Source organism: Meles meles, chromosome 18 (genome assembly GCF_922984935.1).
Source record: "Meles meles chromosome 18, mMelMel3.1 paternal haplotype, whole genome shotgun sequence".
In the NCBI taxonomy this organism is placed as follows: domain Eukaryota; kingdom Metazoa; phylum Chordata; class Mammalia; order Carnivora; family Mustelidae; genus Meles; species Meles meles.
Genome location: NC_060083.1, coordinates 18,102,161 through 18,127,740, shown reverse-complemented (window position 1 = coordinate 18,127,740; position 25,580 = coordinate 18,102,161). Strand labels below are relative to the sequence as shown.

The 25,580-nt window shown below is 57.0% G+C and overlaps 1 protein-coding gene across 3 annotated transcripts in view; it reads left to right on the top strand.

Moving 5' to 3' along the window:
• The first annotated feature begins 664 nt into the window (after positions 1 to 664).
• The window catches only part of TMEM132E (transmembrane protein 132E), a 53,021-nt gene continuing 28,105 nt past the window's right edge, over positions 665 to 25,580 (top strand). For 2 of the 3 annotated variants that reach the window (XM_045986620.1, XM_045986619.1), the window contains exon 1: positions 704 to 770. In XM_045986620.1, coding sequence (XP_045842576.1) covers positions 704 to 770 — 67 coding nt within the window. Of the gene's footprint in view, positions 771 to 25,580 lie in introns of all 3 variants that reach the window. The other variant, XM_045986618.1, reaches the window with a different exon arrangement.

Below are 25,580 nucleotides of genomic sequence, written 5' to 3'. Positions count from 1 at the left end.
CGTGCAGCGAGCTCTGCGAGGGGACGAGCCGCGGGCCGCCCGCCTCGGGCATTTTGTCCCGTCGTCGCCTGGGGTGGCGGCGACCCGCGTCGCCAGTCTCATCACTGCACGGAAACTTTTCCTGCTCCAGATGGATTAAAGTTGCCTGGATTTTCTCTTTCTTTGCGAAAGAAAGCATTCATTTGCTACTAACCTGGGAATTTTATGCTGGGGCTGCTGCAGGGCGCTTGGAGGAAGGAAGCCGCGCTATCTATGTGGGGTTACTACCGACACCGAAGAAACTGGGGCTTGCGTCGGATATCTGCACCCTCCAGCGAGTTCAGATTGGAGCTGGGCCTCGGGGCTGGGGCATCCAGCACTTGGCTCTAGGCAGTCCCCGAGACGCCGGTGGCCACTGGGCTCCGGGACCGCACGTGCGGCTCCCCCCTCGCAGCACAGATCCTGCAGGGGGCACCAGCCCGGGGAGGTGGAGGCTCCTCCCGCCCGGAGCTGCGCCCCTACCAGCTCCGAGGGTGTAGCCGGCGGCGCCTGGGACACCCCCTCCCCTCAAAGTGTCCCCGAATTGCACTCCCTGGTCCCCAGAGCTACAGCAGAGACATTCGGACGCCACGACCACCCTGAGTTGGATGTGACCGAACCCAGCCTGGGGCCAAGTCATCTACGACTATTGCCCCTTCGGCCCCTTCCCGCTCCCGCCTCGGCCATGGCCCCAAGGATGTCGGGCCGCGGTGGCGCCGCCCTGCTCTGCCTCTCGGCGCTGCTCGCCCACGGTAAGTGTCGCGGCGCGGACTCGGAAGTGGAGATGCGGCGGGCGCCGCTGGAGGGGGCACAGGGGAGAATAGAGAAAGGCGAGCCCCCACCCCGGACTCGCAGCTGCTGCTCCCAGCCTGGCATCTCGGGCTGCAGCTCGAGTTACCTCCAGCTCCCCCAGCCCTTTGGCGGGAGCGGAGGCTGCGAGCCCCGCCCTGAGGACCGAGCCCGGCCCCGGAAAAGGGCCGGGGGGGGGGGGGGGGACACTCCAGTGCTTTCTTGGTTAGGAAGAAGGGTCCAAACCCAAGAGTCTGGGGGCGTGTCCGCCCACGGAAATCTGCGGGGATCCAAGGGATCCGCTAGATCGAGTCCGGGCCGCCCCTCCTTGCACTCCCACCCCCGCAGCCGGCGGGGCTGGGGGCCGTTTGGGTCCGCGGGGATCGTGTCTTCTCCGCGCCTGGTGCGCAGGCCGGTACGCGGCCGCACCGCCCGCCGCCTCGCTTCCTGCGGCGGTCCTCGGGAAGGGAAGTGGACTGACAGGGGCCCGGGGAGCCGCGGCGGTTCGCCGCTTGCCGCCCGCGGTCCTGTGAGCTGCATCTAAATGGCCGGCTTAGCGAGCCCGGAGGGCGGGGTCTGGGCCACCGGCGCAGGCCGGGGCGGCGGGCGGCGCGCGGAGAGAGCGGGCTCCGCGCTCTCGCGTTCTGCAATCTGTTGCGTCTGCTCCCTGGGCTCGCCCGGGGCTCCGCGGGAAAGGGGGTGGGAGAGGGAAGGGCCTGAGGTTGGCGCGCTCTGGCAGTGGGACAGCAGGGATACGGGTAGGGGACAGAGGGTCTCTGAACAGCCCCCCACAGTGGGAACTCCGATCCGACGGGAGGAGCCTGCAGCGGGCCTTCTGCAAGCTGGAAGCGCTCCAGGAGGCAAGGGTGCTGACCGATTGGGGAGGGAGAGAGCTGGGGCGGAGGAGGAGAATGGAGAAGAGAGGCCCTCTGCCCCCTCCCAACCTGAAGCCGGCAGACCTGGGACACATTTCTCTAACCGGCGTCCGCAGGCGAAGCTTTGTTAACCCCGTGCTGAGGGGTGAGCCTGAACAGGCTGGAGAGGGACTTAGATGGAGAGAGCAGTAGGCTCTGCGCATTGATGGAGGACCCTGGATAGGTCGCGCTCAGCTTTTGCCCACATCTGCCCAGTCCTGAGGAGCCTGCCCAAGCTCTAAGCTCCCCTTGCGCACGCCCACAGCCTCTAACCAGCTGCCCCTCACCCTGACCAAGGCGCTTTCTCAAGGTGGAAGAATAAAGAAAGGAATCGGCTCCCCAAATCTAAGGTCCTGGGGCTGGGAGGGGTTGGGGAACAGGCTGACCTCCCTCTAGGGTGGATTGGTTCTTCCCAGCTGGGGTGGCCCTAGAATGGGAGCGGTTTTGAGTTCAGTTCACCAGACCCGCCAAGCTCCGTTCTTTATCAGAAGAATGGGCAGGGCAGCAGGAGGGGGTGGGAGCAGGGGAAATGCAGCTGGGAACAGAAATCTCGGCTCCGTGTGCAAGACTTAGGGCCGGGAGGGAGTGGGGTTGTGGGCTCTGCACTTCTGCGCCCTGGAGCTGCAGGGGCAGAGCCTGGGACACCCCCCCCCCCCCCCCCCCCCGCCTGCTAAGCAGGGGGTCTGGGGGCCTGCTAAGCAGGGGGTCTGAGTGCCTAGCTGGAGGAAACTGAGCTCTGGCGTGGGGTTAGGCGTGGTTCTGCCCCCTCCGAGTCTTGTGCCTTGTTGCCCGGTTTCTGTTCTAAACCCCAGCCATGGCCCCACTTGGGGGCAGCTCAGGGGCTCCTATTAGGTTCCCACTGCCCAGCTACCCGACCCCTCACGCCTGGCATTAAAGATCCTTTCTCTTCCCTCCTGTGCCAGAATCCTGCCTGCTTCCTAAGATCCAGCCCCAGTAGGGCCTGGCCGTCCTTGCGCTTGCTTCTCTGGAGTGTTAGCAGTCTGCTTCGTTTTTTCCTTAGATGTCTGTGTCTTCCCTGTGCCTGGTTAGTCCCGGAGTGGTGGAGGCAGACCCGTGGGCTTATTCTCCACTGTCCCTCCATGCAAACAGCTCTTAGTACAAGACCCAGGGCTGGTCCGGCTCCCCTTCCAAGCTCCTTCCCTGAGTCCCCATCCCATGCCTCAATCTCCCCTTCCTCAAGGAAGGGTACCAGCAGATGCTCAAAGCTTAGGGGACACCCCCCCCAGAGATGGATAAGGCCAGAATCACAGAAGTTCTTCCCCTCACCCCCCAATAAAACCCATATTCCCTGGACCTTCCACCTTCAAGGCTGCCCGAACCATTCCTCTGTCAAGAAAAGGATTTTGCCACACTTGAAGCTAGCTTTTGGTTGGGATCTCTGAGCTCTTCAAAGAAGCCGGGGTTGGGGAGGGAGGCATTGCAGGGTTTGGTTCTCCGGCAAGCTACTGAGCCCACAGGCTTCTGACCACACAGCCAGACTGAGCCAAATAGCCTGGGTTGCTGTCTGACCGACTCTGGCGCCATGGGGCAGGGTGACCTTGGGCTGTCTCCCTCATGTCCCCCAACTTCCACAAGCCATGTGGCCCCCCTCCCTTCCCTTTCTCACTTTCTGCTGGGACTGCTGGGCAGGTACCATATGTGAACAGAGCCCTGCTACCCTTCAGGGTCCAGCTCAGCCTGTGGGGTAGGAGCCCAGACTCCCCTCTCGGTCTCCAGGCTTCTGCCAAGGAACATCTGAGAAGGCCACTTTCCTGTGTCTGGTCTTTGGGAAGGCTTTCTGCTCCATTTTTAGTGTGAATGGGAGTGTAGGGGGGCAGGGTGCTGGTGAAGTCTGTGGTCGAGCCGGTAATGTCAGCCTCCTACTCGGTAACCTTCACTGGCTCTCTGCTGCCTATAGAATCAAGGATCCGTCTTTGGCCCGGAGAATCAAAGGCCCTGTACAATCTCATCTCGATCTGCCCTCGGGGGCGGGCACTGCCTGCCCGGCATCATCCATGCATCTTAGGAGGTATCCCTCTCCTCACCTTCCTGCTTCTCTGCTTTTGCACCCAGCAACCCCACCCCCAGGAATACCAGCCTCCAGTTCTTACCCAGCCATCAAAACCCAATTCCAACTTCATTTCCCCCAGGGAGTCTGACTCTCTTCCCCCTTCGCTTCCCACCAGCGGCCCCCACCCTGTAACAGAAGCAAGTGCTCTTTGTGCTGCCTTCCCAGCACTCCTCCCCCACCCCGCCCGCCGCCTGGGCCACGGTGTGTGCGCACGCATGCGTGCAGGGTGTGCATGGGGATATTCATGTGTGCATCCTTCCGGGTGTCCACATCCTTGCATTGAGAGCAGGTGCCATGCGTTCTTCATTCTTGCCCCATTCTGCAGTCTGTGACACATAGTAGGCGCTCCAAAGAAATGAATGGTGGTGGGACGACAGCTCCGTATTGGGGGGGGGCTCCCTGTGGCAATTGAAAAGGGAGTTCTGGGACATGGGGCAGAAGTTGGGACAGGGAGGAACTAGGGAGAGACACTGGGAAAGAGCAAAGGAATGGGAGAGAGCCATGCCATACCCTCTTGAGGGAAACATACAGGAGACACACACGTGGAGTGACATAAGTAACATCTCTCCCCAAGTGAATGTAGGGTCCCACGGCATTCTGACTACATGACCTCACATGCATGTGTCCCTACAAGCAACCTGGCAACCTCGAGTTTCCCCGGTGGCTTGGGTCCATGCTCTCCCCACCCCACTGATGACCCAAACTTTGGGATCCTTTGGAGAGGCAGGAGGGACCACAGCAGAACAGGGTCAGTACTGTCCCTTGGGATGTCCCCTCACTGCTGGGAGTGAGGAGAAACTCCCCCCTCCCCCACCCCTGCAAGCACACACACCCATCTTCCTGCAGGCCACATGGAGCCCTACACCACAACACAGCCCGGTTACATTTAAGACCAGTAGGTGGAGATGTATTATAAACTTGGTGGCAGAAGCTTTTTTAGATCCTGAGGATAACTCAGTGCTTGGCTGTACGGGGTAAGGCCACATTGGAACACGAGTGGAGGACGTGGACATCTCCTAGACCCTCGCTGGGGGGCCAGTCTGGAACTGATGGCCCCCAGACCTGAGATGGGCAGTGAGTGCCCATGAGGCTGCAGAGATATAGAACCTTAGAGGCACCAACTCCCACCACCAGGGTCTGCCCGCCCACCTGAGGCGGGGACATGAGGTCTTACGTAGCGGGGGTAGAGGAAGGGCTGGCTTTGCTGCCCTGCATATGGTGATGTCCATCCACAATCGGAAGCTGAAAGACCCACACAGAGCCCCACCCCAACCTTCATGCAGATGAGGGTGTGGGCGCTGGGAGAGGGGAGGGGACTGGCCAAGGTCACCCTGCCAGTGTGTTCTGGCATCAGAACCAGCACCAGAGCCCAGAGGGGGTTCCTGGATTGGTGGTCGTCTCCAGGCCACTCCACAGACACCCCTACCACCTCTGCTATCCCTCTGGGCTTTGTGCAAAGATGCACTTCTGGCCTCAAGCCAGCCTCCAGTCCCAACCAGTCAGGATAGGCAACCCCCAGGGTTGGTTAATAGGCCTTGGCGAGCACTACAGGGGAGTGTGGTGGGGCTGGGGACTTGGTCTTCAGCTCTCTTTCATGAGCTCAAAGTCCAGTGGAGGAGACCAGAAAAAAGCCCAGGTTTTGATATTCAAGGCAGTTTGAAATTGGAGTCCCTAGGACTAGGAGACAGAAGACAGGGGCTCAAGTCCTAACTTTGTCATCCGCTTGCTGTGCAACTGCAGTAAAGCCATCTTCCTCTCTGAGTTCTTTCCTCCTCTGCCAAGGAGGGGACGGTGCCCGGCATGCCCCCTTCCACATCTCTTGTGATGGACAAGCCTGCTGTTTTGTCCCTTACGTGTCTCCACCCAGCGGGGGACCTCCCTCCACGGATGCCCACAGCAGGCGCTAGCAAGGGAATCCGTTTCGTTCTCCCCATTCCCTCCCCAGGGTCCTCCTTACTTCTTCCTTGCCAGCACTTAGCACAGAATTTTAATAAGAGATTAATGAGCCAGTTGTGGGGCGTTGTGTTTTTTTTTTTTTTTTAAGAAGATGAATTTCTCTTTCTAGATTCCTTTTCTGTCTTTTGACATGAAAAGTGGGCCCCTGACCATCAATTCGGCCAGCTCTGCCGTACTCCAACTGTCCCCAAGGATGGGGCAATGTGTCAGGGAGCGCCAGCACAGGGCTAGCTACCACACTGGTCTCTGGGAGACAAAGGGCCTGCCCTGGGGAGGGAGGCACCGGGTCAGGGGAGGCGAGCACAGTAACAGGGGACAAGCCACTCTGGGAATACAGGTGGAGAGGCCAGAAGTCATGTTCTCCTTTCTTCTGTCATGTTTGCCCCTTTCAGCCCCACCTCTCCTGGTCCCCCATGCCCACATGTCCACCCCCCATGGGCTGGATGGTGTGGGAGACAGACGTGCCTGCCTGGGACTCAGGGCTTGGTGCAGGAAGGAGTGAATGCGAAAATAAGGAACTCAGGGCAGAAAAAGGTAAAAAAAAAAAAAAAAAAAAGAAGAAGCAGTAATTGAAGAAAATCGCTTTTTGCCTAAATTATCTAGAGGATTACCTGCTTTTGGAAAGTTCTGCTTTTTATCAGCCCTTGAATCCCTCCTTCATTCTCCTCCCACATTCTTGCCCACACCTTTTTGGCCTGAGAGGATGGACAACGGGTTGTTCTCTCCTCTTGAGGGACTCCTCCTGTTCTGTCTACACCGGACCGGACACAGGAAGCAGGATGTGGGCTTGCTGGTGGATTCTGCAGCTTGCGTCTGTGTCCTAGGCCCGTACATTGGGGCCTGCAGAGCCGGGAGAGCGGTGTGCCCAGGCTCACCTGGATAAGCGGGATGACAGTCACAGTAGTCGAGGCTTCCGGAGGCATCTCCATCCAAGAATCCAGGTCCGAACGGCATCAGACCCCACATGGCGGGCCCCTGGCAGCCAGGATCCCCTGAACCCTGAAGCTCTGCCCAGGGACACAGCCCCAGAGGGGGCCAGCCCTCACACCGAATGAGCCACAGCCACACTGAGTGCCAACCTCCTTGTTTTTCTGAGAGAGAAGCAGAGAGAAGGGAAAATGGTTTCTGCCCCCCAGGTGTGCCCAATATGACAGGGGGACACAGTCTCATGCCAGAGAGGCCCCAGTCTGATGGGAGAGGCACAGCCCCAGCCCTCAGAGGTGGCCTCTGTCCCCTTGCATGGTGACAGTCTGACAGTGAGAGACAAGAGGGCCCCCTCTGCCCAGAAGCATAGGGCCCCACCTTGCAGGCCTCGTCCTCCGCTCCCCACCCACCGCCCCCGGGGCTGTTGGAGAGCATGGCGCTGGGCCAGGAGCGAGTATATTTTTGGTGGCTTGGTACAGATGATACAGCAGACTTGTCACGGCAGGAGAGCAGTGTCGCTGGGAGCTCACGGCACAGGCACACACTTGCGTGCACACCCACACACTCATGGGCACAGCTGGACACACTTGAAAGCTCAAACGGCTCCTTGGAGTTCAGATCCACCTTTTCGCTGGATCTCCACAGCAGATCCCCATTTTACAGAGAGCAAAACCGAGGCTCCATGGAGTCCTCACCACACTAACTCTTGAAGTCACATTTTTGGACACTGACTACGGAAGTCTTGCCCTTTACCTCCCCGTCTCACACGTACAGAGGATAAGCACAGACATGGACAGACAGACACGTGGACCCATACACCCGAGTGAGTCCCCCCTCATCTCGAGCCCCTCTCCCACTTGCTTTCTAGGCTTCTTTCAGTCCTTTGAATGAATGGTGCCCCTCTGTGCATGGTGTGGCCTCTCACCAGAACACCGTCCCATACCTGTCTCCTAGTCAGCCTTCAGGTCTGAATGTAACCACACCTCCTCTTGGAAGCCCACCTGATTCTCAGGTGGGCAAAGACCCACTACCTTCTGCAACTCATTGCCGATTTGCCCTGTGTGTAATTGCATTGCGTAACCTCCCTGCGGGCCACCAGCCTGAGTGGACCTGGACGGTGTGTGGCCTCCTCCCTGCCGCTGTACTCTCAGGGTCTACTAGGACATCTGGAATAAAATAGACATCCAGTGATTTGTCAGATGGGATGGATCAATGAATGTACCCTTGTGCACATACTTGCACATGGAGACACCTTCCCTGTCACTCCGTGAGTATTCAGTTGGTGCTTACTGTGGACCAGGCACTGTTCCAGGCACTTCCCGTCTTCGGGGAATCTAGCATGTGCTCTGCATTCAGGAGCCTGTATTCCGGCGGAAGGCGGGGCGGAAGGCAGACAGCAAGTAATACATACATTCAATAGGTGAATTATATGTTAGAAGGCAAAGGAGGCTAAGGAAAATATAAACGGTAGGGTAAGGGACATTGGGAATGCGTGTGTGTTGGGAGGGGGTGTGCAGTACAGAATGAATGCTCTCATCTGATAAGTCGTTAAGCACACTCGCAGGGGCGGGGAGCACCAAGTATGCAAATATCGCCAATATTATATCCAGCCCTAGGGCGGGAGTGGGCTTGACCATTCTGACACAGCGAGGACCGCCTGAGGGATGGAGGCCGGAGGAACTGGACTCCGTGAGAAGAGGAGTGTTGGGGAAAATGGGTGGGTGAGAGGGAGGCTCTTGTAAGAACATTGCCTTGTAGGCTCAGTTAAAGGGGGAGCCATAGCAGGGCTTAGAGCAGGGGTGACCTGAGCTGACCCACTGTGGCAAGCTTGCAGAGTTTCAGAAACTGCAGGGTCAGGGACTGCTCCCCACCCCCCAACCCAGGGCCACAGGAGAGGGCCTCTGTCTGCTCCCTTTAGCCCACTGACCCTCACAGTCCTGGCTGTGGCCTCCTTTCCCGATGCCCCATGGCCACCCCATGTAGTGGGAAAGGAGCAGGGCACACCAGGGCCCGGCTGCAGCAGAGACCACCCAAGGAGAGGCCAAGCTGATGTCCAGCCCCGCCCGGCCAGCTGTGTGGCTGTCCAGGCCTCTTCCGATGGGCTTGGACCGCTTGTCTATAAAATGGGGCTGCAGCCCCGGGTGCTTCCTTGGCCTCTTCTTGCCCAAACCCCCACCATCGCCTCCATGGTGGGAGCCAGACGCCAGTGCCTTCTTCTCAGCTGGGGGATTTGGGATGCTAAGCTAGCTTTGGCTTATTTCACAGATTCTGATTTTTTTTTTAACTAATTATCTCCTTTTGCAAAAAATTCTCTTCAGGAGCAAGGGGGGTTATAGGCACTTGTTTGGACAGTGATCTTACACCACTGATTTGGGAAGGGTGACAGCCAGGATGTGTGCAGGGAAAGTAAAACCCCATTTCCCTGGATCCCCAAGCGCCATGCAGTGACTCCAGATTACCTGTTGCTTTGACCTCTCTGCCTGGCCCTGTTTTATGTCTGCAAGTGCTCGGTCAGGGGCCCCCTCCTTCCACCACAAGCCCCCTGCCAGTGCAGGATCAGTGCAGCCCACGCCTCTTAGGCAGGGAGGTGACCTGAGCCAGGGGGGCGAGGGGGGGCGGGGAGTGGGGAACCACACCCTCGCCAGCCCTGTCCCTCTCTGGGGAGAGAGAGATGGTATGGGGCCTTTGTCCAATGGGAAGGAACTCTTGGATTGAAAATAGGAAAAATTACCATTTTCCCAGCTGCCAGCACAGCAGAGAAATGATCTCAATTTTCTGTAGCTTTCTCGGCAGGAGAAAAATGGCCAGCCGCCTGCCCCATGCATGAGAGGTCTGAAACACAGGAGAGGGGAGGCTGGAGCTGGGGGAGGTGGTGGGGTGAGCAGTGGGGGCTCGTGGCATCGTGCAGGAGACTGGCCTCCCCACTGGGGCCCTGCAACCCTCCTCCAGCCCAGCCCCAACTGACCACAAGTCTGTGTCAGAGCACCTATGGAATTATCTGACTACCTCAATTCTGTTAACTGAGCACCTGCTATACACCACCCCCTATGCTGGGCACCAGGAATCTTTCCCATGGAGCCAGGAGTAGACTTTGTTCTGTTTTGTTTTAGTCCTGATGTTCACAGCTCTCCTCCTCTACCCTCACTCGTCCCTGCTCTGGACTCTATAACCACCTTGTCTGGCTTTGTCCCTTCCTGTGTGACTCTGTGCCTTGGTTTACTCATCTGCAAATGATTATGAAAGCACCCAAATTCCAGAGTTGTAGTCATAATTACATAAATGAGTCTGTGTTTCATGTCAGATACTGAGAGTAGTGCCTGGCACATACTAAGTGCCCCAGAATGATGGCTGTCAATGCCACTGTTATTCCAAGTATATGCCAGGCACTGTGTTAAATGTAAAAATGAAGGAAACATGGTGCCTATCCCTGGAGGGGCTTCTAAGGGGGTGCTCCAGGCAGAGGAGCTGTGTCTGCACAGACTGTGATACAATGCAGTCATAGGTGTGTCGGGAGGGATGAAGAGGGTCATGCAGGGAGAAATCTTATAACTATTCAAGAAATCAGGGCAGGCTTCACGGACGAGGTACCACTTCAGGAGGCCTTAACAAGGTTTGAGAGTTCTGCCCCCGAAGACTAATCAGTCAACATCTACTATGTGTCTGTTACCCTGGGGAGGACAGAAATGCAGGGCAAAAATGGCTCTTGGCCTACAAATTCAGTCCAGGGAGGGAGAGCCAAGCTGCCTGGGAAGGAGTAGCAGGACAGGGGCTAAATGCAGGGTATATGGTTGGTAATTCTTTACCTGGATGATTTTTTGAGACCCCCTCATAACTTTGATCCAATGTCCATGGAGCACTAGGGAGCTACTGAGTGTTCTGGAGTGAGGGAGTGATGTGATCAAAGCAGGGTTCTCTGCAATGACTTGGTTGGGGGCAATTTGTAGGTTGGAGCAATGCTGAAGGACACCGTCGAGTGAGGACACTGGGGATGGGAAGTAACCACTAGCCATCATAAGAGCACCACCATAGGGCAAAGAGTCCATCCTTAGAACCAGAGAGACAGAGCTAAGGGCTGGCTCTGCCACTCGCCGGTGGCCTGACTTCTTTCTACTCCTTGGTTGCCGCCTCTGTTGAGATCTGACAGCAGATATGAAGTCTAAAGCCTGCAGCCTAAGCCTCAGTGTTTGGAGCTACCTTAATTGTCCTGGCAGTTAAGGCCCAGGGAGCCAAAGAGACTTGCCTAAGACCCACAGCCATTTCTGACCTCCTGGGGGTCCAGGAGTGTCGGGAGTCCTGGGGAACATGGCCTGGTAGGAGAAGTGAGAGAGACAAGATCTCCCTCAGTATTTTCAACAAACACCCAGCCTCCCTCCTCATTCCCCAGCCCAACTGGCAGCCAGAGGCCAAGGGGTCAGATCCCAGGGGTCACTGCCAGCCCTTGGGTTCCGGGAAAACCTCAGAAGAAGCCACATCAGTTCAGAGAACGGTGGTAGGTTTTTCAGGTCATGCAAATGTAGGTTTGACTCTCAGCCCTGCGGCAGTGCAGCTGGGTGACCCAGAAGCTTTTGCCGGCCTATCACCCTGAGCCTCAGCTTCTCCATCTGCAGAATGGGCATAATACTGTCTCCTCTCCGGGGTGGGGCTACTCCAAGGGTTCAAGCATGGAAGTGCCTGGAACAAAAGCTGTGGGCCTGCAGGAGACCTCGGTAAATGTGGTAGGCTTGGTATGTGTCCTTCCTTTCTTGCCTGAAGCCAGGCCTCGCTGCTGGGAAGCACGGGTTAAGACAGTGCCAAAGGCTTCCCGGAGCTCTGCTTTCCGGTGGTTGGGTTTTTTTGTTTTGTTTTGTTTTGTTTTGTTTGGGGTCTTATTTTACTTACCCTCGATGCCTCCTAGCAACATGCTGCCTGTTTTAAACACAGCAGTGGCCAGCAGCCAGCCCCTCTCCTGCCCTCCCTCCATTTCTCTTTGTGTCCTTAACCAGGAAAGCAGCCACAGACCTTGGGGAGCCCCCATTCCCACCCCGGGGCACAGGAAGCATTCCTGGGTCCCACAGCTGACCCCACTGCAGTGCCTGGGTCATACTGGCTTGTGGCTGCATGCATTGCTTGCACGGTAGTTCTGAGCCATGGCCAAAAATCAGGTCACGGGTTATAGATGCGGAGCCCGGGGCATTCCTAAAACACTTAACTCTGATGCATCCTGCTGCCCAAAGCATGTGCAGACCCTCGTCTCCCTCTTGGCTCTCACGATTCTTCTTCTGCAGACTGGAAGGAAAAAAACAAACCCACTGTGTAGGGGAGTTGAGAGCAGGGTCCCTGAGCTTCTTCATCCTGCCAGCAGAGTCGGGATTTGGTACAGGTCACTGTGACTGTTTCTTCTTCATCATGAGCCCCTAGTGGTCACCTCAAATGACCCAAACCACCCACGGGGCCCCTGTCTCCCCAGCCTCACGCCGTGTCCCTCCTCTGCCTCTGGGCTTTTCCCGCCAGCCACCCGCCTCAGACAGAGCCTTCCTCCCGCTGGAGTTCAATGCCCAGGTCTCTGAAACCAGGGCTTCTGTACTGGATCAGGGCTGTCTGATGGAAATAGACCCCCAAGACACCTATGTGAGTTACATTTTCCTAGTTCTCACACGAGAAGAAGTAGAAAGAAACAGGTGAAATTGATTTTAATGTATTTTAACCAATATATACAAAAGGTTATCATTCCAATATATTCCAAAATATATTTTAACCAATATATACAAAAGGTTATCATTCCATTTAATCAGCATAAAAATTAGTAAAGAGCTATTTTTTTAAAAAGTTAAACTTTTATTTACAAAGGTTGAAACAACTGTATGCTCACTTCTACTAGGTTGTACAAAAAAATGACCCAAAAACTTCCTTTTGATATCCCTCAAGAACTGGATTCCTAGGATACAGGCCTTGTTCTTTCTTCAGACCGCTGACTTCAGACTGGAGCCAAGCAGAAAAATGGCTCGGGGTTCCTCAAGTCACTCTTGGGCTCCACACAAGGTACTGGACCTTTGAATCAACAAGCAGGTTATGAGTAACAGCACCTATTAACTCTGGAGACTTTGGGGTAACACACAGGAACAAGCTGCTTCATCCTTAACACTTGCCAGGAGTTCAACCCTGGGCAGAATCTTGAATGAACCTCTAGAGGAAATAGCTCAAGGGACCCCTGGCTGGCTCCGTCCGTGCAACATGTGACTCCTGAGCTCGAGGTCATGAGTCTGAGCCTCATGTTGGGAATGGAGTTGTAGAAAAGATCAATGTGTCACCATCAGGACAACCTGTATTCACCCAGGGAGACCGTTGGGCTCCTCAGGCCTAGTGATGAGATGCTGGAGCATCACAGTAAAGAGCTATTTCACGTTGTTTCTTTTGACTTCTGTATTAAATCTTCGAAATCCCTTATGGTTGACTCTTGTAGGGGCACATGGCAATCCCAGCTAACTCCATTTCGGTTGCTCCGTAGTGGAGCAGAGAGTTAGTGTGCGTGGTTGGCATCCTGGACAGGCCGGGGCTAGGTGCTCCCCAAGGACACTACCAAATTCCCCCTTGGGAGCTTCCTTTGGGGGCCCTGGGGCCGGTGGGCTGGGCCACTGGCCTTTCAAATGCAGTCCTAGGAGATTCCTTGCACATTAGGAGCCTACCCAGCTCCTCCCCAGCCCTGGCTACAGTGTCCCATCCATGCAGGGGCTCCCAGTAGCCTCCCAGGGGCATTTTCCTTCCTGCTTTGTCCTGAAATCATTTAAACCACGTGTCAGATCAAGTCACTTGCCTGCTCAGAGCCCTCCACCTCCCTGAGAGGGAAAGCCAGAGTCCTTATGGTGGGTGATAAGGCTGGCATGATCTGTCCCTTTTCCTGGACGTATCTTCCTTCTCAGCGGCTCGCCCCACCCCCAACCCTGTCCTCCACTGCCCTCACCAAGACTCAGTGACTTGATGCTTGCTGCCCCTCACCTGGCCTCTTCCCCCCAAAACGTGCGACTCAATGCCCCCATCCTTTGAGACCTCCACTCAAATGCATGTCCCAGAGTGGCCCTCCCTGGCCATCCCCTAGCCACACTAGTCGTGTCACTCTGCCCTCCACTGTCTCTCTTCACCTGATATGATGTGTAGTTATGTGTCTGCTGGATCAGGGACCGGCATCCACCTTGGGATGGGAGCTTCTGAGAGCTGGGTGCTGGCTGTCCTGTTCACTGCTATACTCATTCCCAGCACCTGGATCAGTGCCCGGCACACAGGAGATGCTCAGTACCTATGTGTGGAATGAAAGAATAAAAAGGTTGCGTCTTTCCCTCCTCTCACCTTTCTCCCCAGGTTGCAGCTGGGATGAGAGATTCTGAGAGTTAAATGGATGACATAGACCAAAGAGCAATTTCTCTCTCCCTCCCAGGCTCCCTTCCTTTCTGTCCTTGCTTCCTCCCTCCTTCCCTCTCTCCCTTCCTTCCTTCCTGTTCCTTCTTTCCTTCCTGTCCTTCCTTCCCACACTCATCTGCCGTATCCTAACTTTGGGGTCTCGGGAAAATTACATCACTGTTCTGTGGCTCAGTTTCCACATTCATAGAATGGGAGACCAAGAGTACCCGTCTCATAGGGTTGTGGCAATGAATAAATTAATGCACGTAATACACTTGGAGCAGCGCCCGGCTGGTAGTTAAGTGCTCAGGAAATGGTAACGATACTTTTGTTCAGCCCATGGTTTTGCATACCTGCTCCGTGCCCAGCGCTGTGACCAACAGTGGTCATGCAGCAGTGACGACACAGTCACTGGCCGATGTGGGACAAGGATGCAGACATCTTCTGTGCAACAGAACCCGGGCCAGGGTGGCCAAGTGCAGGAGAGCGGGGTGGCAGAGGGGCCTCCCCTGGACTCTGGGGGGCGGCGGCAGCAGCAGCGGCGGCGGCATCCTGTCATTTTGCCACAATCACTGTCCAAATCTCTGTGACCTGGTACAGTGAGCCCCAGTAGCAACAGGGGTGTCCATTCCGTCCCGAGCCGTGCCCACCTGGCTCCTGCCGAGTGCTGGACAGAGTCCAGGGGAGCGCCGAGGGAACCTCCTTCCCATCAGCACCTACATCTGAGATCACGGGGGTTCGGTGAGCTGGTGCACGTGATGGCCCCGGCTCTGTCTGGGTGCCGGGTAGACAAGAGATAGCAGTTATATTATCACCCTCGCTCCTGAAGTACTGGCAGGCAGCGGAGTCTCCATGCATGGTGCCCTACTCGCGGTGGGCTCTCCATCTGTGCCTGCAGAGCACACTGAAAGCCGGTGCCCTCCGAAACTGCATCTGCACCCTGGCACACGGGGGCCGCTCAGTGCAATGAGATCCTTAACGTCAGAGCTCCTTGGGTCAGGGGAGCTAGATGGGAGTGTCAGGCCCCCCTCTCATTCTTGAACCATCCCTGTTGGGAGAGAGAGCAACAACGATGGTCCAGAAAGGGACAAATCACACAGCAACCGGGCACGGCAAAGCCACGCCTAACACCCAGGTTCCTGATGCCCGACCCAGTGGGCTTGTCCTTGTGTCCTCAGAGGTCTGGTATGAGGGTACTAGAGGTGGGGTCCCCCCGCCACATCCGGCTTCCCCAGCGGCTGTATCTGGGGGATCTGTCTGTCTCAGCAGGCACGGTGTTTACATGGAGTAACCAGATTCCGTCTCCAATAATCACATCACAAACAGCATGAAATGGGAAGTGTGGGGAAGGCTTTGCTACATGTGTGACCCGTTTCCTTATTTTCCGTCCACCCGCCAGCTCCCTCCACCCCCCACCGATGCCACATCACACGCCCACACGTGGACGCACACGCATGTGACCTGCACTCCCCAGGCATCCCAGTTGGGGCCTCTGGTCCCAGCCTGGCGTAGGTCACTTAGGTTCCTGTTCAGCCCTCGAAGAGCAGTTTCTCCTGTCGGGCTGGGGTGGGAGTGGGGGGGTCAGGAGGAGGGGCTCTTCGTCACCCTTGATGGTCACCACCATTCCCCACCAAGACCAAGGAGTGTGGTGCCCCGGATAGTTCCAAAACTGCTAGCACACACTCTATCACCTTATCCCAGGTAAGCCCTGCCTGTGAAATGGGCCATCCTGATCCCCATTATATGGATGAGGCAGGCATCAGAGAGGAGAAATGACCATCCCAGGTCACAGATGGGGAAGTCTGCCTCTTCCTCTGGACACTGCCTTCCATTCCCCCTGGGCCCTATCTCCTGAGTCTGTGGCTCCAGGTCCAAGGGCCTCTCTTCTCGCTCCGATATCATAAAGGAAGAGTCACCCCCTTTCAGCGTGGGCCCAGAGCCGTCAACTCATCCATGCACACGCCCCAGTTACCAAAGGGGAAACTGAGGTACAGAGTGACTGGCTCATCCCCTGGGGCTGGCTTCCCTCCTCATGGGTCTCAGCCCTCTGCCTGACATATGTTCCCCACTCATCCCTTTCCTTGGTCCAGGGCTGCTGCCTCGGGACCCCCGCGGGAGATTTGTCAGAGTAGAAACCCTGCAGGCCCCCTCCCCTTCCCTACACCCCTCGGAATCCAGATTCTCCTTGGCAGCCCTGAGAAGCTGATCTGCATAAAACCATCCCCGGGCCCTGCCTTTAAAAGTCTTCATCTTTTCTCTTCTCCCTAAACGGCCCCTAAATGATTTCTGTAAATTGCTCTAAGTAGCTCAAAAAAAAGAAATAATAATAACTCAGTGAGTGGCTGCCTGACCAGAATGCGGATGGCTTTCCCCCTGCCTGGTCCCTGCTCCCAGCTCCTTCCTGCCCGGCACCCAGACAGAGCACCCTCCACTCCTTAACCCAGGAACGAGGAGCACGGCGTCATAGACCCAGCCTTGCCTCCTCCCTCAGGTAGGAGGCCGCCCAAGTCAGGGGCATCCCTCATCTGAGAGAGAGAGAGCCCCAGGACAGGGACGTTCTTCCTTCCCCTTCTCCACCCCCACCCAGCTGGGGACTCTCCCAGGATGGAGCCGTGCCTCCCTCATCAGTCTTCCAGAGAAGACAGTGCCTCCGTCGTCAGATGAGAGGTTTTCCCAGGGGCACTGGCACTTGCCCCATCAAGCAGGGGCTTCTCTCTGGGTGGGGCTAAGTTCCCTTGTTCTGCAACCAGTTCTTTGTAGAACCTCATTTCCTTCAGCCCACCTTAGAAGCTTGGGCCCTGGTTCCTAGACTGGGCTCCGTGTCCTTGACTCAATCAAGCATTCATTCATTCATTCATTCATTGTACAAAGCTTTCCTAAATACCTCCTGTGCACCAGACACTGACCTTCTGCAGATCTGGCCCCTTTGCGGGGCTCCTCTGACCAGGGCCCCCTGGCACAAGCCTGGCTCTCCTAGGGGTAGGGTATCCCGCCAGAGGGCCAGCTGAGCTAGCATCGCCCAGGGGCATGAACCCAGCCTCAGCCCCTGGTCACCATCATGACCTCCTGGCCTCTTTGCTGTGTGGACCAGAGAGGGGTCCCTCTTGGGGAACAGAGGCGAGAGGCAGGTGCTTCCATGGAGACCCTGGCCTGGCCCATCGTTCCCTCCTTAACCTCTCCCCAACCCTCCTCACCCCAAGACCATCTCCTAGCCACAGGGGGCTGAGATCAAGCCAGGAGTCCTTGATCCTAACAAACCAGGCCCTAAAATGGTGGCATGGACTTGAACAAATTTCTTCCCCTTTCTGGGCCTCAGTTTCCCTTTCTAGGATGTGACAGAATTGGACTCAATCAGCAATTTTTTTTTTCTGGCAAGGGAAATACATAGTCTATACTCTATATTACATAGAGTGTGTGAGTTTCATATAACACAGGTGTTACGCAGTGCAGAGCTACTGGCTAAATGGAGAGTAGGGGTGTCTCCTTGAGGGCTTATCTGCCTCACCTCCCCCTGTTGCTCTGGGGCAGCCTGGAGACTCCCCAGTGAGTCCAGCTGGCAAGACAGGGGTCCACTTAACCCAGCCCTGAGCCCCCATCCACTCTGCCTGGGTAGTGCTGTTTCCTCTACCTCTCTGCCCCCTGATTCCCCAGGTCCACACTCAGCCCCCCAGTTGGGGGATAAGCCCATGAGAAGACAGGGCTCTCTCCTGGACACCCAGCACCCCCTAGGGCCCTTGAATGAGTTCAGCCTCTGATGAGAAATGCAGGCATGAGAGCCACTCAGAAGGCGGCAGGTGGGGCCAGCCCCAGGACAGCCCTGCCCTCCCCTGACAGGAGGCGGATTGTTCCAGATGGGATAAAGCCCGTTTGTCACCCTCCCTGCACTCTCTTTGATGCGCAGAAGGAGAAGGAGGAGAATAAACACAGACACAGCCCTCCGCTTCCTCTCCAATTTAATTGGAACCCAATTAAGTGAGTAATTGTTACAAATGTGAAATCACCTTCCACGGAATTGGGGATGTGATCCTGCACTCGGCATGAGTCTGTGGGACACGGGCTGCGGCCCCGGCCCTGGCCCAGCAGTGCAGGGTTTCTGGGGGCTGGGCAAGTGGGGACCCACAGGACCCCTGACACCACCACCCCCCAAGCTGGGAGAGATGCAGGGCCATCCCAGCCAGCTCCCTCTGCCCGAGCACAGCCTCTGGCCTCCAGCCTCTGGTATCCCATTCAGCCAAACTTGACCTACCCAAGATGTGGAATCCCCATCCCAGATCCCACAGATACTTGATTGTCTGACTCCAGGTATATGGAAATAAGTGTCACATTGAGGCAGGGCCGTGGGTCCCCAGAAGATATGGGAGTGAGAAGAGTGGGGGGCAGGTGTGAGTGCTGGTGTCTGTGGGTTCAGGTCTACGGAAAGGGGAGACAAAGAGAAGTAGAACAACTCGGGCAGCAGTTCGGAAGCTTGGCCGCACATCCAGGAGTTTAAAAACAAAACAAAACTGCTCGTGCCTTGGTCCCAGCCCTGGCAATTCCAAAGCCACCAGTCTGGGGTGCGGCATGGGCTCCCAAGTGATCCTTGAGGCTCATTACTAGAGCAAGGGGGGGGGGGGCTGGCAGTGGGGCAGGCATCGCCTTCTAGGACTCACCGAGACCTGCTGACCTGTGTGGCTGGTGAGGGGCCTAGAACCTGGATCTTATAAAGCTTCTAGAACCGGGATGGGCTCGGGGGCTGCTGCCATGCTGGGGTCCTGTGCAGAGGGGACTTGGAGGCCTTGAGGTCCAGAGGCTGGGGGTGCTGGGAAGGAGGAAGAGAGTAGACAGGGAGTTAACCACGGGCCTGACCTACTTTTAAATGATTTGAAGAGAGACTTGGTTTTGGTTTTTCATCTTCTCATTCTCTCACATAGTCCTCTGTTTCAGGGCCCAGAACTCAAGGGAACACGGTTAGAACCCCTGTTCAGTTTCATGAGACACATCGTAGGTGCCCAGTACATATTTATGGGACGCATTATAGGCGAGATCTGTTTGGTGGGCTTGCCCGGGAACAGAACTTCTGTAGATAACACCAGCTCTATGGAGGAAGATGTTGAAATGCGGTTCTAGGTTCTCATACCCCATTTCCAGGGAACTTCTGACGGGCGGCCCGCGGACAAGTTGGAGTGTGTGTGGGTGTTTGTGTGTGTGTGAGAGAGAGAGAGACTGTTCAGCTCCCTAGCATGAGACCGACCCTCGGGGCCGGCACTGACATGGGCTATGGGTACCCAGATTGAGCTCTGTGGTGCATTTATGGAGAAGGCAGAGAGGGGTTAGAGGGAGGAGGGCCTGAGTGGTAGTTGAGGAGTGGAGCCAGAGATGGGCTGAGGTGTCCGGGGCAGGCAGACGGGGCTGGAGTGACCAGGACAGTGCTGGGGCCCGGGATGCCACGGTGAAAGACACAGATGTCAGGGTCCTTTGCACACACGGCCTCCATAGGGTGTGCAAGGACAGCTCCCGCAGATAAGAGATTCCAAGCAGAAACAGCCAGAGATAGGGAACTGTGAGAAGGAGGCCGTGAGGTCACGGGAGCCCCTGACCTGGAGTTTCAGTCCAGGCCCTGCTCACTGTGGGTCTCTAACCGTGTTTGCTGTGAAAAGAGAAGGGACAGTCCCCACCAGGGAGCAGGCCGAAACCAGAAAGGGGCTGGAGTGGGGGGGAGTGTCTTTACTGCCTTCTCATGACCCAGGATTTGGGTGGTGACAGCTGACCAGAGTCCTGGGAAGAGTGTCACCAGACACCAAGGAGGGGTCTGGCTCACAACCTTCTGGAGGTTTGCAGGAGACCCCGACTTGACCATCATCCCAACATCATTAAGGAACTCTGGAAAGCTGACAGAGAAGCAGAGGCTGGGCCAGAGACTTGGTCAGGACCCTCCCTCCCCTGAGCCTCCAAAGTGCAGGAGCAGGACAGCATCTCCGGGGAGGAATGACGGTCACTCTGCGGGCTGGACCGCCTCGGGGCATCCATCTATCTCCAAAGGGCAGCCATAGAACTCAGAATGAGGGGCTTGAGAGAGCCCCACCCCGGCTCCTGAGGCTGCCCCAGCTTAGCCCAGGCTGTCTCTCCTGAAGCAGGGCTCCGCTCCACAGGGTGCTCTGACCTCCTGCCGAAGGCTGTCTTTGTCCTACTTCCTGCTGACGGAGGACTCCAGAGAGGCAGCCATTCACAGGGGAGGTGACCCTGTTGGCCTTGGGGGAGGGGTCCTCCCCTGACCACACAGGGTGACAGTGATTAAACGTACCAGCAGCTGGGCCATCAGGGCCCTCCCTGCTGCTAATTTGGGTCAATTAAGCCAATTTGTCTTTGTCACTTGAAGTCCCTTCTCTGTAATGGCTGCGGTCCCTCTGGGGCTCCCAAGGGAGGAAGCAGGATGGAGGGAAGGAGGAGACAGTGCCCTGGCCTCAGTGGCCTTTCTCCCACCCCCATCCCAAAGCCCCCGGCTCAGGGACAGTCCTGAACCTTGTGACCCCGCCTGCTGCACTTCCTGACGGCCTCCACAGCTGTCACCCCTGCACTTGCCCCAGAAGGTAGGTCAGGGAGGGTTAATCCCACTCCACAGATGAGCAATTAGGGGGTCCTCCAGGGAGGAGACGGCTCTGAGTTAACGGAATGGAAGGATCTGGGCCTGGCGTTCGGAGTCTGGTCGCATGCTCCTCTCCCCACACCACTGGGTCTCTACAGCGTCCTGAGGGTGCTCGGTCTGTGCCTCTGGGAGGTTCCCAGGAACACCGTTTGGAAACCACTTCCCCACTCTATCAGCCTCCATTTTCCTCCAGAAGAGGGAGGTGGGGACAAAAATCAGGGTCTCCAGCCAAGGAGAGAACAGCAATCTTCTGGAAAGGACATTAGTGCTGCCTGTAAGCTGGGCCCTGTGAGTGTCCGGGCCTGGCCTCGCCCACGAGAGGGGTGGGAGCAGCAGCATTTGAGGGGAGCACAGGGCCAGAGGCCAGGTTCCCAGACCAACATGTAGGTCCGCTTACCCTGAGCTGTGGGAGCTGAGACAGGCCCCTTCACTCCTCCGGGCCTTAGTTTACCCAACTTTGGACCTGAAGAGGAAGGTGAACTAGGGCCCTGCAGCTGTCATATTTGACAAGTCATCCTAGAAGGGGTGGGAGGTGGAGGGGAAGGGACATTCTCTCTTCCATGCCTGCAAGATGGAGTGCTCCCTTTCAGCCTCCACTCTGTAGAGGGGAGAGCCGGCGGGACATTTTTGCCACACTGGCGGGCTGGCAGGGATGAGGAGAGGAACTTCTCAGTGTCCCCTGAAAGCCACTATACCTCACACTTCCTCCCCATGGACTCAGTCTGGGCCTAACCCTCAGGCCAGAGGGAGAGCGTTGCCCAGGGCACTGGTTTCCAGGGGAGGTGGGCAGGAGAAGGGAGTCTGGAAGCAGGCCGCACACAGGGTCAGCGGCCACCATGGAATGAGTCGAGCTTCCTTTGGAGACCATACCAGACGGCCTCCTTCACCCGCCTCGTGACCAGAACCACTCACACCAAGGGCGGAAGATGGGGAAGCAGGTCCAGGTGGGCTGAAGTAAGTGAACCCTCTGTGGAGAGAAGAGAGTCATCTCTCAGGAGACCTCCCCAGAAGGGCTGGTACAGAACACCAGAGGCAGTTGCGCAGGGCCACGTGGGGACATGGCCTCTCAAGGAGACCTTCCTGTGAGACCTGTCGCCTAGCCTAGGCCCTGCTTTCCCGGGATGGAGGCAGACCAGCTGGCCTGTGCTGGGCCCAGCGGTAGTTTCTTGGTGCTAAGCTCTTCTGTGAAGTCCTCTTTGGGGCTGTACCTTTGCTGACAGGAAGCAGGTCGGTGAGGGTCAGGGTACAGGATAGTGACAAAGGCAGGAGACCCTCACCTCCCAAGCGTCCTCTCCTGGGTCACTACCTCCATGGATAAACTAGTGTGGCATGTCAGATATGAGGGACCTCAGATACCCCAGTCTGTGGGTCTCGGGGGCCCACAGGGCAGAAGGCTGAGTGACAGACTCACAGACCACCTGAACCCTTGGGGCAGAAGCTGTCAGAGCTGGAAGGGGCCCAGGGAGGGCCCATCTTAGCCCTTTGCAGCGTTCCTGGGAGAGAGACCGAGGCCCAGAGAGGTCACAGGGGAGGAGACGGCTCAGCGGCCAGCACGCCGTGCGGATGTGCTCCATGGACGATTCCCAAGCTTAGCCAAGTGCGGCCTTCCAGGTCATATTAAATAAACCCCCACACTGGGGTCGGTACTGTGGGCGGGGAGGGGTGGGCCATGCCTGCTCCCATACAGACATCCGTTTGACAGTGGGGGCACACAGGGCAAGGTGGGTGGTCATGCGGAGTGGACTTTGGCCTTGACCTTAGAGGGAGCCCACAAGGGGCCGTTCCTTCTCTAGGTGTGATCTGTGGCCCCGGCCTCCTCTGGCCAGCTGTCTCCCCTGAGCCTCCCTCCCCCGCCGCTGACCCTGCCTTCTCAGCCTCCTTGGGGCCCCTCTCCTTCCTCTGCACTCAGCCCTAGGGGGCAGCCCTTCTCCTAGGCTGTCTCAGCCATGCTCTGAGCTCTGGATGCCGGACCCAGCCACCCAGCCACGTCTGCTCTGGATATCGCACGCCTTCCTCCCTGAGGTCATCCACAGGCCCAGTCACCCTCTGAGCCCCACCTCCCTCAGCGGAGCTGCCCTGCTTCCACCTAGAGGCCAAAGTGGGCAAAGTGCCCGCCATCTAGACCTCTCCCTCTCCCGCCTCCCCCTCCCTCACCCAGCCTGGGGTCTGGTTGGCAGTGCTGCTGTAAAGTGACAGCAGAAGTAGTTGTCACCTGCCAGAGCTTACTCATGACCTGGCATTTTTCCCCCAAGGGCTTTGCACGTATTAACTCATAGAATCCTCCTAACAACCCCAGTGGGTACCAGTGCTGTTCACACTTTGCAAACAAGGAAGCAGGCCCAGAGAGGGTGGTGATTTGCCCAAAGCCACACAGCAGCTGGGGTGTGGAGCCGGGACCAGGCTCAGACAGACGGGCCCTTGAGTCTGGGCTTCACAGAGACTTCTCCGGAAGGGTACCCCCCTTTCCTCACTGTCACCATACCACCCGGGCCCCGTGTCTCTCCCCTGGACCACTGCAACTGCATCCCGTGTCTGAGGGGCTGTCATCAACACGAAAATCTGACCATGCCACCATCACACTCCCACCTTTTACTAGCTTCCCTCTCCTGTTGCCCATGTGCAGGATAGAATCCTCCAAGCTCCTCACGGTGGCATCCGGGGCCCTGATCTGGCCTTGCCCATTCTCCTGTGCTTTCACCCACCTCTCTGCCCTCTCCCCACGAACATGTGCTCTCAGGGCGCTCCCCCACCTGGATGGCTCTCGGTGCCTGAACTCACCACGCCCCGAATGTCCCATGTGACCCAGCCCTGGCTCTTCCTGGCGAAATCATAGTCAAGCTGCCAGCTGAGGGCCTGGCTGAGCCTCCGGGAGGACCCCATGATTCCCTGCCCTATACACCCCCAGCAGCCAAGTTAGCTCCTGTGGTCTGTTCCCCTCAGCGTCCAGTGGTGACCTCTTGGCCCCACCTGGTGCATGGAAAGACTTTGAAGGACTGATTAAGGAACAAATGCATTTTCAGGAAGATAAAGCCCTAAGTCTAATGAGCGGGATTTATGATGAACAGCAATGGCTAGCATTTATTCCTGAGTGAGTTCCTATCTGCCGGGCACCACGCACAAGCCTGTGCGTACCCTCCTGTCCTCATGGCTGCCCCATGAAGCATCCAAACCGTTGTCAGCGCTTTAATGCACAGGCGACTGAGGCTCAGAGAGGTTGAGCAGCTCACTCAAGGTCACACAGCTGGAGAGAAGCGGGCCTGGGGTTCAGAGCCAGGCTTGTCTGAGTCCAAACTTGAGCTGCAGACCCCCACTGCTGGCAACCCCGCTGCCCAGAACTGCCCAGAAAAATGGGGTGAGCTGGAGGGGCCGGATGTACGTGGGCAGCGCTGAGAGGATGCGCCTGTCCTCGGCGGCCTGAAGAGCAGCTTGCATTTCCATCTGTAATCAGCCATGAAGTCCTAAGTGAGCAGACTCAGGTCCCTTGTCCCCGACTGTCACACGGGCAATTGGGGCCCTCCGAGCATGAACTATATGATGAGTGAGGCTCAGCCCAGCGCTAGAACCGCGTGGCTCTTCACAGCTGCGGCCAGCGAAGGTTTCTCTTTTTGGGGAGTCAGGTGTGCCTGGTACCCCATCTTCAGGGCCACATGGGACAGGAGGAGCTGCCCCTTCCAGGTAGGCTCCTTGGGGGCCCTTCCCTGGTCATCCAGAGCCAGCCTGGAGGAGGCACCAGCTTCCCCCCCCAATACACTCTAGCTTCAGGGCAGCCTGACCCTGTCCCGCTGTCCCACTGGGGCTGCAGCCTCACAGGGAACCGCCCTGTGCTTGCAGTAGGCTCCGGGCTTGTCTGCCGGCAGGAGAAAGGCTGAGGAGACCTTTCACAGGGTTCCCTGTGTCTAGGAATGATTATCAGTCAACTCCTGCCACGATAAAGCCGCATAACAGATGAGCCCCGCCCCTCCGGGTCAAGGTGTGTCTCTTTCTCGTGAGTCTGCGGGGTGCCTGGGGTTTGGCTGTTCTGCACTGGGCTCGGCCAGCTGGACACCGAGTTGCGGTTTGGGCCCCCATTGCTCCACGTTTCTCGCATCTTCTTTGGATCAGATGCTACTTGGGGCGTATTCTTGTGCTGAAAAGGCCCAACTGTGCAAGCCTGTTTCAAGCCTCTGTGTGTGTTTCATTCTCTAGAATCTCATTAGCTTAAGCAAGCTGTGGCCAAGCTCCAGATTAGCAGGTGGGGAAGGCCACCCACCTCCACAAGGCCATGGCGGGGTACAGGGCGCTGAAGAATCAAGACCAACAATTCCATCTGCCACCAGGGAGAAACTGAGGCAGACTCAGAGCCAGAAAGGGCCCCAGAGATCACAGGCATAGAGACTGAGGCCCAGGGATAGGACAGGATGTGCCTAGGGAGGCCTGGGACGCAGCCTCATACTCTGCATTTGTGTTTGTGTCCCTAGAGAGAGGGAGGGGTTGGACCACCTGGGGTTGGGGGCAGTGTTCCACCCCAATCCCATGACTTCCCTAACGAGCAGACACACGACAGCTTGATGTCTCCTGCTCCATCCCAGCTGCCCTCCCTGGCTGCACCCGCCCTGCCTGAAGGACAGCTCCCCACTCTGCATCTCCCATTCACCCCATCCCTCTCGCCTCCTTTCCCTTACTCCTTCCTTCCTTCCTGCAGCTTTACATGTAGACACAGTTCCTAAGAACAGTAGCCTCACGGAATCTCATGGTTGGGAGGTCCTCCAGGCCAACCCTCTGCCTGCCCAGAAGCCCCTGTGGGAGATCATCAGCCTCAGGTGGCTGGGATCCTTCCAGGCATGGGGAGCCCACTACCCCCACAAGGCAGTCCTTTCCATTGTTGGACAGCTCAGACCCCAAGAAATTACCACCTCATTTTTAGTTCCAAGTCTGC